This window comes from Salvelinus fontinalis, chromosome 6 (assembly GCF_029448725.1).
Source record: "Salvelinus fontinalis isolate EN_2023a chromosome 6, ASM2944872v1, whole genome shotgun sequence".
In the NCBI taxonomy this organism is placed as follows: domain Eukaryota; kingdom Metazoa; phylum Chordata; class Actinopteri; order Salmoniformes; family Salmonidae; genus Salvelinus; species Salvelinus fontinalis.
This window is the reverse complement of record NC_074670.1, coordinates 84,816,490-84,833,493: the sequence shown is the minus strand read 5'-3', so window position 1 is coordinate 84,833,493 and position 17,004 is coordinate 84,816,490. Positions and strand designations below refer to the sequence as shown.

At 46.3% G+C, this 17,004-nt stretch overlaps 1 protein-coding gene across 1 annotated transcript in view; it reads left to right on the top strand.

The window, feature by feature from the left end:
• fgf16 (fibroblast growth factor 16) overlaps positions 1 to 17,004 on the top strand; it is a 40,583-nt gene that overhangs the window by 8,018 nt on the left and 15,561 nt on the right. The window contains exon 2 of the mRNA XM_055924466.1: positions 5,651 to 5,754. Coding sequence (XP_055780441.1) covers positions 5,651 to 5,754 — 104 coding nt within the window. The remainder of the gene's footprint in view (positions 1 to 5,650; positions 5,755 to 17,004) is intronic.

Sequence of the window (17,004 nt, the reverse complement as noted above, 5' to 3'; positions counted from 1 at the left end):
AGAGCTGGTCTTTCATTCCCTGGCAGCAGCATCGTAGAGGATCAGAGAGAGAGCTGGTCTTTCATTCCCTGGCAGCAGCATCGTAGAGGATCAGAGAGAGAGCTGGTCTTTCATTCCCTGGCAGCATCATCGTAGAGGATTAGGGAGCAGCATCATCGTAGAGGATCAGAGAGAGAGAGCTGCTCTTTCATTCCCTGGCTGCATCATCGTATAGGATTAGGGAGCAGCATCATCGTAGAGGATCAGAGAGAGAGCTGGTCTTTCATTCCCTGGCTGCATCATCGTAGAGGATTAGGGAGCAGCATCATCGTAGAGGATCAGAGAGAGAGCTGGTCTTTCATTCCCTGGCAGCAGCATCGTAGAGGATCAGAGAGAGAGCTGGTCTTTCATTTCCTGGCAGCAGCATCGTAGAGGATCAGAGAGAGAGAGCTGGTCTTTCATTCACTGGCAGCAGCATCGTAGAGGATCAGAGAGAGAGAGCTGGTCTTTCATTCCCTGGCAGCATCATCATAGAGGATCAGAGAGAGAGAGCTGGTCTTTCATTCCCTGGCAGCAGCATCGTAGAGGATCAGAGAGAGAGAGCTGGTCTTTCATTCCCTGGCAGCAGCATCGTAGAGGATCAGAGAGAGAGAGCTGGTCTTTCATTCCCTGGCAGCAGCATCGTAGAGGATCAGAGAGAGAGCTGGTCTTTCATTCCCTGGCAGCAGCATCGTAGAGGATCAGAGAGAGAGCTGGTCTTTCATTCCCTGGCAGCATCATCGTAGAGGATTAGGGAGCAGCATCATCGTAGAGGATCAGAGAGAGAGAGCTGCTCTTTCATTCCCTGGCTGCATCATCGTATAGGATTAGGGAGCAGCATCATCGTAGAGGATCAGAGAGAGAGCTGGTCTTTCATTCCCTGGCTGCATCATCGTAGAGGATTAGGGAGCAGCATCATCGTAGAGGATCAGAGAGAGAGCTGGTCTTTCATTCCCTGGCAGCAGCATCGTAGAGGATCAGAGAGAGAGCTGGTCTTTCATTTCCTGGCAGCAGCATCGTAGAGGATCAGAGAGAGAGAGCTGGTCTTTCATTCACTGGCAGCAGCATCGTAGAGGATCAGAGAGAGAGAGCTGGTCTTTCATTCCCTGGCAGCATCATCATAGAGGATCAGAGAGAGAGAGCTGGTCTTTCATTCCCTGGCAGCAGCATCGTAGAGGGTCAGAGAGAGCTGGTCTTTCATTCCCTGGCAGCATCATCATAGAGGATCAGAGAGAGAGAGCTGGTCTTTCATTCCCTGGCAGCAGCATCGTAGAGGATCAGAGAGAGAGAGCTGGTCTTTCATTCCCTGGCAGCATCATCATAGAGGATCAGAGAGAGAGAGCTGGTCTTTCATTCCCTGGCAGCAGCATCGTAGAGGATCAGAGAGAGAGCTGGTCTTTCATTCCCTGGCAGCATCATCGTAGAGGATTAGGGAGCAGCATCATCGTAGAGGATCAGAGAGAGAGAGCTGCTCTTTCATTCCCTGGCTGCATCATCGTATAGGATTAGGGAGCAGCATCATCGTAGAGGATCAGAGAGAGAGCTGGTCTTTCATTCCCTGGCTGCATCATCGTAGAGGATTAGGGAGCAGCATCATCGTAGAGGATCAGAGAGAGAGCTGGTCTTTCATTCCCTGGCAGCAGCATCGTAGAGGATCAGAGAGAGAGCTGGTCTTTCATTTCCTGGCAGCAGCATCGTAGAGGATCAGAGAGAGAGAGCTGGTCTTTCATTCACTGGCAGCAGCATCGTAGAGGATCAGAGAGAGAGAGCTGGTCTTTCATTCCCTGGCAGCATCATCATAGAGGATCAGAGAGAGAGAGCTGGTCTTTCATTCCCTGGCAGCAGCATCGTAGAGGGTCAGAGAGAGCTGGTCTTTCATTCCCTGGCAGCAGCATCGTAGAGGGTCAGAGAGAGCTGGTCTTTCATTCCCTGGCAGCATCATCATAGAGGATCAGAGAGAGAGAGCTGGTCTTTCATTCCCTGGCAGCAGCATCGTAGAGGATCAGAGAGAGAGAGCTGGTCTTTCATTCCCTGGCAGCATCATCATAGAGGATCAGAGAGAGAGAGCTGGTCTTTCATTCCCTGGCAGCAGCATCGTAGAGGATCAGAGAGAGAGCTGGTCTTTCATTCCCTGGCAGCATCATCGTAGAGGATTAGGGAGCAGCATCATCGTAGAGGATCAGAGAGAGAGAGCTGCTCTTTCATTCCCTGGCTGCATCATCGTATAGGATTAGGGAGCAGCATCATCGTAGAGGATCAGAGAGAGAGCTGGTCTTTCATTCCCTGGCTGCATCATCGTAGAGGATTAGGGAGCAGCATCATCGTAGAGGATCAGAGAGAGAGCTGGTCTTTCATTCCCTGGCAGCAGCATCGTAGAGGATCAGAGAGAGAGCTGGTCTTTCATTTCCTGGCAGCAGCATCGTAGAGGATCAGAGAGAGAGAGCTGGTCTTTCATTCACTGGCAGCAGCATCGTAGAGGATCAGAGAGAGAGAGCTGGTCTTTCATTCCCTGGCAGCATCATCATAGAGGATCAGAGAGAGAGAGCTGGTCTTTCATTCCCTGGCAGCAGCATCGTAGAGGGTCAGAGAGAGCTGGTCTTTCATTCCCTGACAGCATCATCATAGAGGATCAGAGAGAGAGAGCTGGTCTTTCATTCCCTGGCAGCAGCATCGTAGAGGATCAGAGAGAGAGAGCTGGTCTTTCATTCCCTGGCAGCATCATCATAGAGGATCAGAGAGAGAGAGCTGGTCTTTCATTCCCTGGCAGCAGCATCGTAGAGGATCAGAGAGAGAGCTGGTCTTTCATTCCCTGGCAGCAGCATCGTAGAGGATCAGAGAGAGAGCTGGTCTTTCATTCCCTGGCAGCATCATCGTAGAGGATTAGGGAGCAGCATCATCGTAGAGGATCAGAGAGAGAGAGCTGCTCTTTCATTCCCTGGCTGCATCATCGTATAGGATTAGGGAGCAGCATCATCGTAGAGGATCAGAGAGAGAGCTGGTCTTTCATTCCCTGGCTGCATCATCGTAGAGGATTAGGGAGCAGGGCGAGGCTGTTTGCGTCTCAAATGGCATCCTATTGCCCTGGTCAAAAGTAGTGCACTACATTTGGAACACAGGCCAGGTGTTGTCGTGTCCTGGCCAGGGGAGGACCGGACGTTAAACACAAATAACATCTGTATTGTGTCATAGTTCTGCATCAGCTGTGGTTGTGTTTATCCACAGTTTATATAAACTATTAGAAAACATCCCTGGTCACGCTTCAGGTAGAGACCAAATACTGTGGGAAAACATTCAATGTGTTCTGTCTATGGGCTCTGGTCAAAAGTAGCACACTATAAAGGGAATTATAGGGTGCCATTTGGTACGCACCTCATAGAGAGAAACATCTAGAACGAGTGGGACGCACCTCATAGAGAGAAACATCTAGAACGAGTGGGACGCACCTCATAGAGAGAAACATCTAGAACGAGTGGGACGCACCTCATAAAGAGAAACATCTAGAACGAGTGGGACGCACCTCATAGAGAGAAACATCTAGAACGAGTGGGACGCACCTCATAGAGGTCACCACCGATAAATCCACGATAATCGAGAATTTCAATAAGCATTTCTCTACGGCTGGCCATGCTTTCCTCCTGGCTACCCAAACCCCGGCCAACAGCTCTGCACCCCCCGCAGCTACTTGCCCAAGCCTCCCCAGCTTCTCCTTCACCCAAATCCAGATAGCAGATGTTCTGAAAGAGCTGCAAAACCTGGACCCGTACAAATCAGCTGGGCTAGACAATCTGGACCCTCTCGTTCTACAATTATCCGCAGCCATTGTTGCAACCCCTATTACCAGTCTGTTCAACCTCTCTTTTGTATCGTCCGGGGGTGACACTCTAGAGGGGGGGGGGGTGACATTCTAGACAAACTGTTACAGACCTATATCCATCCTGCCCTGCCTTTCTAAAGTCTTTGAAAACCAAGTCAATTAACAGATCACTGACCATTTCAAATCCCACCGTACCTTCTCCGCTGTGCAATCCGGTTTCCGAGCTGGTCATGGGTCATAACCGCCATATCATAACCGCCATCGATAAGAGACATTACTGTGCAGCCGTCTTCATCGACCTGGCCAAGGCTTTTGACTGTCAATCACCGTATTCTTATCAGCAGACTCAACAGCCTTGGTTTCTCTAATTACTGCCTCGCCTGGTTCACCAACTACTTCGCAGACAGAGTTCAGTGTGTCAAATCGGAGGTCCTGTTGTCCGGAACTCTCGTAGTCTCTATGGGGGTGCCACAGGGTTCAATTCTCGGGCCCGGCTCTTTTCTCTGTATATATCAATGATGTCGCTCTTGCTGTTGGTGATTCTCTGATCCAACTCTACGCAGACGACACCATTCTGTATACCTCTGGCCCTTCCTTGGACACTGTATTAACTAACCTCCAAACGAGCTTCAATGCCATATAACACTCCTTCCGTGGCCTCCAACTGTTCTTAAACGCTAGTAAAACCAAATGCATGCTTTTCAACCGTTTGCTTCCCACACCTGCCCGCCCGACTAGCATCACTACTTTGGACGGTTCTAACTTAAAATATGTGGACAATACTCTCCAGGTATCCTAGAGTTTATCAGTCTGGCTGTAGGGCTGGTCTATATCTCTGACAGGTGTTGTCTCTGTCCTCTCCAGGTATCCTAGAGTTTATCAGTCTGGCTGTAAGGCTGGTCTATATCTCTGACAGGTGTTGTCTGTCCTCTCCAGGTATCCTAGAGTTTATCAGTCTGGCTGTAGGGCTGGTCTATATCTCTGACAGGTGTTGTCTGTCCTCTCCAGGTATCCTAGAGTTCATCAGTCTGGCTGTAGGGCTGGTCTATATCTCTGACAGGTGTTGTCTGTCCTCTCCAGGTATCCTAGAGTTCATCAGTCTGGCTGTAGGGCTGGTCTATATCTCTGACAGGTGTTGTCTCTGTCCTCTACAGGTATCCTAGAGTTCATCAGTCTGGCTGTAGGGCTGGTCTATATCTCTGACAGGTGTTGTCTCTGTCCTCTACAGGTATCCTAGAGTTCATCAGTCTGGCTGTAGGGCTGGTCTATATCTCTGACAGGTGTTGTCTCTGTCCTCTCCAGGTATCCTAGAGTTCATCAGTCTGGCTGTAGGGCTGGTCTATATCTCTGACAGGTGTTGTCTCTGTCTCTCCAGGTATCCCAGAGTTCATCAGTCTGGCTGTAAGGCTGGTCTATATCTCTGACAGGTGTTGTCTCTGTCCTCTACAGGTATCCTAGAGTTCATCAGTCTTGCTGTAGGGCTGGTCTATATCTCTGACAGGTGTTGTCTCTGTCCTCTACAGGTATCCTAGAGTTCATCAGTCTGGCTGTAGGGCTGGTCTATATCTCTGACAGGTGTTATCTCTGTCCTCTACAGGTATCCTAGAGTTCATCAGTCTGGCTGTAGGGCTGGTCTAAATCTCTGACAGGTGTTGTCTCTGTCCTCTACAGGTATCCTAGAGTTCATCAGTCTGGCTGTAGGGCTGGTCTATATCTCTGACAGGTGTTGTCTCTGTCCTCTCCAGGTATCCTAGAGTTCATCAGTCTGGCTGTAGGGCTGGTCTATATCTCTGACAGGTGTTGTCTCTGTCTCTCTAGGTATCCTAGAGTTCATCAGTCTGGCTGTAGGGCTGGTCAGTATTAGAGGAGTGGACGCAGGACTCTACCTGGGCATGAATGAGAGAGGAGAGCTCTATGGGTCGGTAAGTTAAACACTCCTCCTCTCCTCTACCCGCCTCTACATATTCTCTCCTCTCCTCCCTCCTATCCTCTCCTCTCGCCTCTCCTCGCCTCCCTCCTCCCTCCCTCCTATCCTCTCTTCCCTCCTCTCCTCTCCTCTCCTCCTCTCTCTTCCCTCCTCCCTCCCTCCCTCCCTCCTATCCTCTCCTCCCTCCTCTCCTCTCTCCTATCCTCTCCTCCCTCCTCCCTCCCTCCTATCCTCTCCTCCCTCCTCCCTCCCTCCTATCCTCTCTTCCCTCCTCTCCTCTCCTCCTCTCTCTTCCCTCCTCCCTCCCTCCCTCCCTCCTATCCTCTCCTCCCTCCTCTCCTCTCTCCTATCCTCTCCTCCCTCCTCCCTCCCTCCTATCCTCTCTTCCCTCCTCTCCTCTCCTCCTCTCTCTTCCCTCCTCCCTCCCTCCCTCCCTCCTATCCTCTCCTCCCTCCTCTCCTCTCTCCTATCCTCTCCTCCCTCCTCCCTCCCTCCTATCCTCTCTTCCCTCCTCTCCTCTCCTCCTCTCTCTTCCCTCCTCCCTCCCTCCCTCCCTCCTATCCTCTCCTCCCTCCTCTCCTCTCTCCTATCCTCTCCTCCCTCCTCCCTCCCTCCTATCCTCTCTTCCCTCCTCTCCTCTCCTCCTCTCTCTTCCCTCCTCCCTCCCTCCCTCCCTCCCTCCTATCCTCTCCTCCCTCCTCTCCTCTCTCCTATCCTCTCCTCCCTCCTCTCCTCTCTCCTATCCTCTCCTCTCTTCTCTTCTACTCCCTCCTGTCCTCCTCTCCTCCCTCCTCTACTCCCTCCTCTCCTCCCTCTCTTCCCTCCCCTCCTCTCCCCTCCTTCCTCTCCTCTTCTCCATAGCAAAGGGAAGATGTTTTGTGTTGGGGGTGCTGGGGGGGTAGGATAGAATCATAAAACATTGCATGCATCTATGATTGAATTTGCGTAGCGGCATACAGTTGAGCAAACACGTTTTTAGGAGTTCCACATATTTTCTTGTAGCAGATTCTGGAATCGTTTTTTGCATTTCATACAATTCTATGTCATATACATGATAGAAGAATTTAGCATAATATTTGTTATACCCCACAAATAGACAAAGTCAGGTTACTGTGCAAGGTAGGATGCAATGTTGTTACTTTATTTGTATCATTAGTTTTCTCATTACTATTGTTGTTGTTACTTTAGGCTTATTTTAACCAGTTCTTTAAATATTTAAAACGTGTCCTCCCATTAGGCCTTCTGCCGGGCCGGTCCTCCCCTTCTGCCGGGCCGGTCCTCCCCTTCTGCCGGGCCGGTCCTCCCATTAGACCTTCTGCCGGGCCGGTCCTCCCATTAGACCTTCTGCAGGGCCGGTCCTCCCCTTCTGCAGGGCCGGTCCTCCCATTAGACCTTCTGCAGGGCCGGGGTTCCCATTAGACCTTCTGCAGGGCCGCTCCTCCCATTAGACCTTCTGCAGGGCCGGTCCTTCCATTAGACCTTCTGCAGGGCCGCTCCTCCCATTAGACCTTCTGCCGGGCCGGGGTTCCCATTAGACCTTCTGCAGGGCCGGTCCTCCCATTAGACCTTCTGCAGGGCCGGTCCTCCCATTAGGCCTTCTGCAGGGCCGCTCCTCCCATTAGGCCTTCTGCCGGGCCGCTCCTCCCATTAGACCTTCTGCAGGGCCGCTCCTCCCATTAGGCCTTCTGCCGGGCCGGTCCTCCCATTAGACCTTCTGCAGGGCCGGTCCTTCCATTAGACCTTCTGCAGGGCCGCTCCTCCCATTAGACCTTCTGCAGGGCCGGTCCTTCCATTAGGCCTTCTGCAGGGCCGGTCCTTCCATTAGGCCTTCTGCAGGGCCGCTCCTCCCATTAGACCTTCTGCCGGGCCGGGGTTCCCATTAGACCTTCTGCAGGGCCGGTCCTCCCATTAGACCTTCTGCAGGGCCGGTCCTCCCATTAGGCCTTCTGCCGGGCCGGTCCTTCCATTAGACCTTCTGCAGGGCCGGTCCTCCCCTTCTGCAGGGCTGGTCCTCCCATTAGGACTTCTGCAGGGCCGGTCCTCCCATTAGACCTTCTGCCGGGCCGGTCCTCCCATTAGACCTTCTGCAGGGCCGGTCCTCCCATTAGGCCTTCTGCCGGGCCGGTACTCCCATTAGGCCTTCTGCAGGGCCGGTCCTCCCATTAGACCTTTTGCCGGGCCGGTCCTCCCATTAGACCTTCTGCAGGGCCGGTCCTCCCCTTCTGCAGGGCCGGTACTCCCATTAGGCCTTCTGCCGGGCCGGTCCTCCCATTAGGACTTCTGCAGGGCCGGTCCTCCCATTAGACCTTTTGCCGGGCCGGTCCTCCCATTAGACCTTCTGCAGGGCCGGTCCTCCCATTAGACCTTCTGCAGGGCCGGTATTGCAGGCTACAGTCCAGTATTGTGGGTTGACACTGCAGGCTACAGTCCAGTATTGTGGGTTGACACTGCAGGCTACAGTCCAGTATTGTGGGCTGACACTGCAGGCTACTGTCCAGTATTGTGGGCTGACACTGCAGGCTACAGTCCAGTATTGAGGGTTGACTTTGCAGGCTACAGTACAGTATTGTGGGCTGACACTGCAGGCTACTGTCCAGTATTGAGGGCTGACACTGCAGGCTACTGTCCAGTATTACGGGCTGACACTGCAGGCTACAGTCCAGTATTGTGGGCTGACACTGCAGGCTACAGTCCAGTATTGTGGGCTGACACTGCAGGCTACTGTCCAGTATTGAGGGCTGACACTGCAGGCTACAGTCCAGTATTGTGGGCTGACACTGCAGGCTACTGTCCAGTATTACGGGCTGACACTGCAGGCTACAGTCCAGTATTGTGGGCTGGACTGTCAAACAACGTTTATAATCCAACCTTAGGTACCCTAATACGTAAATAAACGATAAAATTTCAGATGGAGAATCGTTATTTCTCTTTACCAGAGAAAAATACCAAAGAACCGTTCTCTTCCACGCGCTTGGAAACACTATAGCCAAAATGGGAGCCACCTAGAAAAACTACAATTTCTGGCTCATTTTTCCAAAAACCAGCCTGAAACTCTTTCTAAAGACTGTTGACATCTGTGGAAGCCCTAGGAACTGCAATCTGGGAGGACTTGGCCTTATAATAAAAGTGATTGCCATTGAAAATAGGGGTAGGCAGTTGATTTATTTTTTTGGGATAGTTTGTCCTCGGGGTTTTGCCTACCATCTCCGTTCTGTTATACTCACAGACATAATTGTAACAGTTTTAGAAACTTTAGAGTGTGTTTTCTATCAAAATCTACCAATTATATGCATATCCTAGCTTCTGGGCCTGATTAACAGGCAGTTTACTTTGGGCATGCTTTTCATCCGGACGTTAAAATACTGCCCGCTACCCAAGAGAGTTTAAAGAGCTCAGCCATGTGCTTCTTGTCAGTAACAACCACATCATCAACATTAAGGGACATGGACAGCTGTGAGGAGGAGGGTTTATTCTCCAGGTGTTTAACTGTTTTCAGAACTTCTTGGGGTTAGACCCACAGAGAGAGAACTGCTCCTTAAAGTAACTAACTTGGGCCTTCTGGATAGCCTGGGTGCACTGATTTCTCATTTGCCTGAACGAGAGCCAGTCAGCCTGAGTATGTGTGTGCCGAGCCTTTCGCCAAATGCAATTCTTTAGGTGGGGTAACTCTGCAAGATCACGGTCGAACCAGGAACTGTTTTTAATTGTCATTTTCTTTATGGGGACGTGTTTGTTAACAATACCACTGAAAATATCAAAAAAGAAGGTCCAAGCGTCTTCGACAGAGGAGATCCAGCTGATTCTATACCATGTTACAGAGGGGATCAAGCTGATTCTATACCATGTTACAGAGGGGATCAAGCTGATTCTATACCATGTTACAGAGGGGATCAAGCTGATTCTATACCATGTTACAGAGGGGATCAAGCTGATTCTATACCATGTTACAGAGGGGATCAAGCTGATTCTATACCATGTTACAGAGGGGATCAAGCTGATTCTATACCATGTTACAGAGGAGATCAAGCTGATTCTATACCATTTTACAGAGGCCAGATCATGAAGGAAGGCTTGCTCATTAAAAGTGTTTTAGCAAGCCTCTATGACAAATCAGGACAGATCGTTTCACTGAGCAGCCATTACAAACACACGCTGTAAAACAGTGATCACTAAGGTCATTAGAGAAAACACCAGACTGAATAACAAGACAAACACAACTGATTTATACAAACAATATGCATCAAAATATTTACAAACATAATGAGAATAATCATGAAAGATAAGAAGTGAAAACCTGGAGATCCTGAACATTAAATGATGTTATAGTCCGTCTGTGATTATAGGCTGTTATAATGACATGTTATAGGCAGTCTGTGATTAAAGTCTGTTGTGGTTTCTTGATGGTTCAGAATGCATGGAGGAGAATAAAATAATAATGACATGTAATAGGCTGTTATAATGACATGTTATAGGCTGTTATAATGACATGTTATAGGCTGTTATAATGACATGTTATAGGCTGTTAAAATAACATGTTATAGGCTGTTATAATGACATGTTATAGGCTGTTATAATGACATGTAATAGGCTGTTATAATGACATGTTATAGGCTGTTATAATGACATGTTATAGGCTGTTATAATGACATCTTATAGGTTGTTATAATGACATGTTATAGGCTGTTATAATGACATGTCATAGGCTGTTATAATGACATGTCATAGGCTGTTATAATGACATGTTATAGGCTGTTATAATGACATGTTATAGGCTGTTATAATTACATGTTATAGGCTGTCTTAACGACATGTTATAGGCTGTTATAATGACATGTTATAGGCTGTTATAATAACATGTTATAGGCTGTTATAATGACATGTTATAGGCTGTTATAATAACATGTTATAGGCTGTTATAATGACATGTTATAGGCTGTTATAATGACATGTTATAGGCTGTTATAATGACATGTTATTGGCTGTTTTAATGACATGTAAATGTGTCTCATTTGGCCGTTTTCCCTGGTTTAATGATGGTGATGGCTGCATGGATGGTCACCCTAATGGTTTAGGCATATGGATGGCCGTTTTCCCTGGTTTAATGATGGTGATGGCTGCATGGATGGTCACCCTAATGGTTTAGGCACATGGATGGCCGTTTTTTTAAATCTTCCCAGTCACTTGTCTGGGCGCCAAATGTTCGAAACGTTAACCCTGATATTCAATATAAACTGAGTGTACAAAATATTATGAACACCTGCTCTTTCCATGACATGGACTGACCAGGTGAATCCAGGTGAAAGATATGATCCCTTATTGATGTCACTTGTTAAATCCACTTCAATCAGTGTAGATGAAGGGGAGGATACCGGTTAAAGAAGGATTTTTAAGCCTTGAGACAATTGAGAAATGGATTGTGTATGTGTACCATTCAGAGGGTGAACGGGTAAACCAATTGAATGGGTAAAACAATAGATTGAAGTGCCTTTGAATGGGGTTTGGTAGTTCTTAATGTTTTGTCCACTCAGTATATATATATATATGTAACCCACCACCTGGATCCGGTCCAATGTAGAAATATTTGATACATTTGTAAATCCACTTTTGGTAAAAATGGCTCTTGGATGTTTTGGTAGCTACTGGAGAGCTCTTCTTTGTCTACACCCATTCAGCATCGTTCACACCCTCTTCATCCTTAGCCCCACCCATCTCTTTAAGGATTCCCATGAGGCCATGTGCTAAACTGAGTGAGTACGGTAGTGTAGTAAACAACTAAAGATTTCAAGACTAAAAGTGGTGAAAATAGTAGTAAAAACACACTTTATCTTGTCCTTGGCCTTTATCCTAATCTGACTTTGGTGCAGGTCATGTTGTTCTTCTCCTTACCGTCTCTGGTAAACACAAACTATATCAAATACAATCTATGTTTATTTGAAACATACACAGGATACAGAAGGTGTAAACAGTACAGTGAAACGGTTACTTGCACAGTGGAGTCTTTTGTTTAGACATGTAGCTAGCTAGCTAAACAATGAAATAAAATCCCAACTCTAATGCCACATTCAAAACAACCGGGAACAAAATATATATATATTTTTGAATTAACTCTGACTGGGAAACATCAATTTGAACGGTCATCCACAGACGGTTCTACATGGAACCAAAAAGGGTTCTACCTGGAACCAAAAAGGGGTTCTACCTGGAACCTAAACAGGGTTCTACCTGGAACCAAAAAGGGGTTCTACCTGGACCCAAAAAGGGGTTCTACCTGGACCCAAAAATGGGTTCTACGTGGAACCAAAAAGGGGTTCTACCTGGAACCAAAAAGGGGTTCTACGTGGAACCAAAAGCGGGTTCTACCTGGAACCAAAAAGGGGTTCTACCTGGAACCAAAAATGGGTTCTACGTGAAACCAAAAAGGGGTTCTACGTGGAACCAAAAAGGGGTTCTACCTGGAACCAAAAAAGGTTCTACCTGGAACCAAAAAGGGGTTCTACCTGGAACCAAACAGGGGTTCTACCTGGAACCAAAAAGGGGTTCTACCTGGAACCAAAAATGGGTTCTACCGGAACCAAAAAGGGGTTCTACCTGGAACCAAAAAGGGGTTCTACCTGGAACCAAAAAGGGTTCTCCTATGGGGACAGAGGAGGAACCCTTTTTGAACCTTTTTTCTAAGAGTGTAACGCTGAAAAACAGTTCGCTCAGAACCGCTCAAAAGTTGAGGAAAATGTGTTTAGCTTCTACAGACAGATTAGTAGTTACTTTTCAGTTTTCCAAAAGGTCCGCCTACATTTTAATCACAATTGTGTTTTGAAATTTGTGAAAGGCAGATTGACAGTCTCAACCAACCATAGAAATCCAATCCAAAAATGCCAGTCCCCATTGACGTCAGGACTGGCAGCCATTGCTAGTGTACCCATGAGTTTACCTGCCAGGGTAAAAGGCTTCACATCATTCTATGGATTATATTGTATCCATGGCTACAGCGCAACAAGCCCTTCTATATGTGAGGCGTGTGTTGCCCTGGTTTCAGCCTCCCGACTAAATGCTTCTGATAAAACTTAATCCACAGCTATTTTTTTTAGAAACTATTGATCCTATTTAGCTAAATGACGCTCTCTGGTATATTTATAATTATTGTATTTATGTCAGTTCAGACAGGAGTAATATCATTTTGGGGACAATTATTTATTATAGACTAATTTTGGCTAAATTATTTCAATACCTCCAGCGCCTATAATCTCCTACATGATCTGCTCTATAATCTCCTCTATAATTTCCTCTATAATCTCATCTATGCTCTCCTATATGCTCTACTCTATAATCTCCTCTATAATCTCCTATGTGCTCTGCTCTATAATCTCCTCTATAATCTCCTCTATAATCTCCTATATGCTCGCCTCTATAATCTCCTCTATAATCTCCTCTATAATCTCCTATATGCTCTCCTCTATAATCTCCTCTATAATCTCCTCTATGCTCTCCTCTATAATCTCCTCTATAATCTCCTCTATAATCTCCTCTATAATCTCCTCTATAATCTCCTCTATGCTCTCTATAATCTCCTCTATAATCTCCTCTATAATCTTCTCTATAATCTCCTCTATGCTCTCCTCTATAATCTCCTCTATGCTCTCCTCTATAATCTATTCTATGCTCTCCTCTATAATCTATTCTATGCTCTCCTCTATAATCTATTCTATGCTCAGGAACCCAGATGAGAGGTGATTATAGATACCATGGGGAACTATAGTGGACCTGTAACAGGAACCCAGAGGTGATTATAGATACCATGGGGAACTATAGTGGACCTGTAACAGGAACCCAGAGGTGATTATAGATACCATGGGGAACTATAGTGGACCTGTAACAGGAACCCAGAGGTGATTATAGATACCATGGGGAACTATAGTGGACCTGTAACAGGAACCCAGAGGGGATTATAGATACCATGGGGAACTATAGTGGACCTGTAACAGGAACCCAGAGGGGATTATAGATACCATGGGGAACTATAGTGGACCTGTAACAGGAACCCAGATGAGGTGATTATAGATACCATGGGGAACTATAGTGGACCTGTAACAGGAACCCAGATGAAGTGATTATAGATACCATGGGGAACTATAGTGGACCTGTAACAGGAACCCAGAGGTGATTATAGATACCATGGGGAACTATAGTGGACCTGTAACAGGAACCCAGAGGGGATTATAGATACCATGGGGAACTATAGTGGACCTGTAACAGGAACCCAGAGGGGATTATAGATACCATGGGGAACTATAGTGGACCTGTAACAGGAACCCAGAGGTGATTATAGATACCATGGGGAACTATAGTGGACCTGTAACAGGAACCCAAAGGGGATTATAGATACCATGGGGAACTATAGTGGACCTGTAACAGGAACCCAGATGAGGTGATTATAGATACCATGGGGAACTATAGTGGACCTGTAACAGGAACCCAGATGAGGTGATTATAGATACCATGGGGAACTATAGTGGACCTGTAACAGGAACCCAGAGGTGATTATAGATACCATGGGGAACTATAGTGGACCTGTAACAGGAACCCAGATGAGGTGATTATAGATACCATGGGGAACTATAGTGGACCTGTAACAGGAACCCAGATGAGGTGATTATAGATACCATGGGGAACTATAGTGGACCTGTAACAGGAACCCAGAGGTGATTATAGATACCATGGGGAACTATAGTGGACCTGTAACAGGAACCCAGAGGTGATTATAGATACCATGGGGAACTATAGTGGACCTGTAACAGGAACCCAGAGGTAATTATAGATACCATGGGGAACTATAGTGGACCTGTAACAGGAACCCAGAGGGGATTATAGATACCATGGGGAACTATAGTGGACCTGTAACAGGAACCCAGATGAGGTGATTATAGATACCATGGGGAACTATAGTGGACCTGTAACAGGAACCCAGAGGGGATTATAGATACCATGGGGAACTATAGTGGACCTGTAACAGGAACCCAGATGAGGTGATTATAGATACCATGGGGAACTATAGTGGACCTGTAACAGGAACCCAGAGGTGATTATAGATACCATGGGGAACTATAGTGGACCTGTAACAGGAACCCAGATGAGGTGATTATAGATACCATGGGGAACGATAGTGGACCTGTAACAGGAACCCAGAGGTGATTATAGATACCATGGGGAACTATAGTGGACCTGTAACAGGAACCCAGATGAGGTGATTATAGATACCATGGGGAACTATAGTGGACCTGTAACAGGAACCCAGAGGGGATTATAGATACCATGGGGAACTATAGTGGACCTGTAACAGGAACCCAGAGGTGATTATAGATACCATGGGGAACTATAGTGGACCTGTAACAGGAACCCAGATGAGGTGATTATAGATACCATGGGGAACTATAGTGGACCTCTGTGTTGTACAGGTTGTCATGGAAACAGCTAGACCAGCGCGGAACAGAGAGGCGTGGTGTTTACCTCTCATGACTCTGGGCTTCTGAGAACTATCCTAAAGTCTTCCCAGGTCCTATAACTCATCAGTTCCCTGAGTTAGGACGAGATAGGAACCCCTTTCATTTATTTTTAGAGACGTTAAAATATTTACATATTTTACCAAGTTTACTAAGTATACACAGTCAGGACTATTTGCAGGTGAACTCACGGGGTGTTTGTGAGTTTGAGGTGGCCCTGATAGACGGTTTTTAAACATTTTAATACAGCTGAACTTTTGGTTTCAGATGAAAACTTTAAAGTGGCAATATGTACATTTCTGGGCGACCCAGTCCAATACACATAGAAATGTGGTGTTATAGATCTGTTATTCTCATTGAAAGTCAGTCTAAGAAGCGGTAGATCTGCTCTATGTGAGTTATAGATCTGTCATCCTCATTGAAAGCCAGTCTAAGAAGCGGTAGATCTGTTCTATGTGTTATAGACCTGTCATTGTGATTGAAAGCCAGTCTAAGAAGCAGTAGATCTGTTCTATGTGTTATAGATCTGTCATTCTCATTGAAAGCCAGTCTAAGAAGAGATAGATCTGTTCTATATGTTATAGATCTGTCATCCTCATTGAAAGCCAGTCTAAGAAGCGGTAGATCTGTTCTATGTGTTATAGATCTGTCATTCTCATTGAAAGCCAGTCTAAGAAGCGGTAGATCTGTTCTATGTGTTATAGACCTGTCATTGTGATTGAAAGCCAGTCTAAGAAGCAGTAGATCTGTTCTATGTGTTATAGATCTGACATTCTCATTGAAAGCCAGTCTAAGAAGAGATAGATCTGTTCTATATGTTATAGATCTGTCATTCTCATTGAAAGCCAGTCTAAGAAGCAGTAGATCTGTTCTATGTGTTATAGATCTGACATTCTCATTGAAAGCCAGTCTAAGAAGAGATAGATCTGTTCTATATGTTATAAATCTGTCATTCTCATTGAAAGCTAGATGGTTCAATGATTCTCAGGGGTTTAGATGGTACAATGATTCTCAGTGGTTTAGATGGTACAATGATTCTCAGTGGTTTAGATGGTTCAATGATTCTCAGTGGTTTAGATGGTACAATGATTCTCAGTGGTTTAGATGGTGCAATGATTCTCAGGGGTTTAGATGGTACAATGATTCTCACTGGTTTAGATGGTACAATGATTCTCACTGGTTTAGATGGTGCAATGATTCTCAGTGGTTTAGATGGTACAATGATTCTCACTGGTTTAGATGGTACAATGATTCTCACTGGTTTAGATGGTGCAATGATTCTCAGTGGTTTAGATGGTACAATGATTCTCAGTGGTTTAGATGGTGCAATGATTCTCACTGGTTTAGATGGTACAATGATTCTCAGTGGTTTAGATGGTACAATGATTCTCAGTGGTTTAGATGGTACAATGATTCTCACTGGTTTAGATGGTGCAATGGTTCTCAGTGGTTTAGATGGTACAATGATTCTCACTGGTTTAGATGGTACAATGATTCTCAGTGGTTTAGATGGTACAATGATTCTCAGTGGTTTAGATGGTGCAATGATTCTCAGTGGTTTAGATGATGCAATGATTCTCACTGGTTTAGATGGTACAATGATTCTCACTGGTTTAGATGGTACAATGATTCTCACTGGTTTAGATGGTACAATGATTCTCACTGGTTTAGATGGTGCAATGATTCTCACTGGTTTAGATGGTACAATGATTCTCACTGGTTTAGATGGTGCAATGATTCTCACTGGTTTA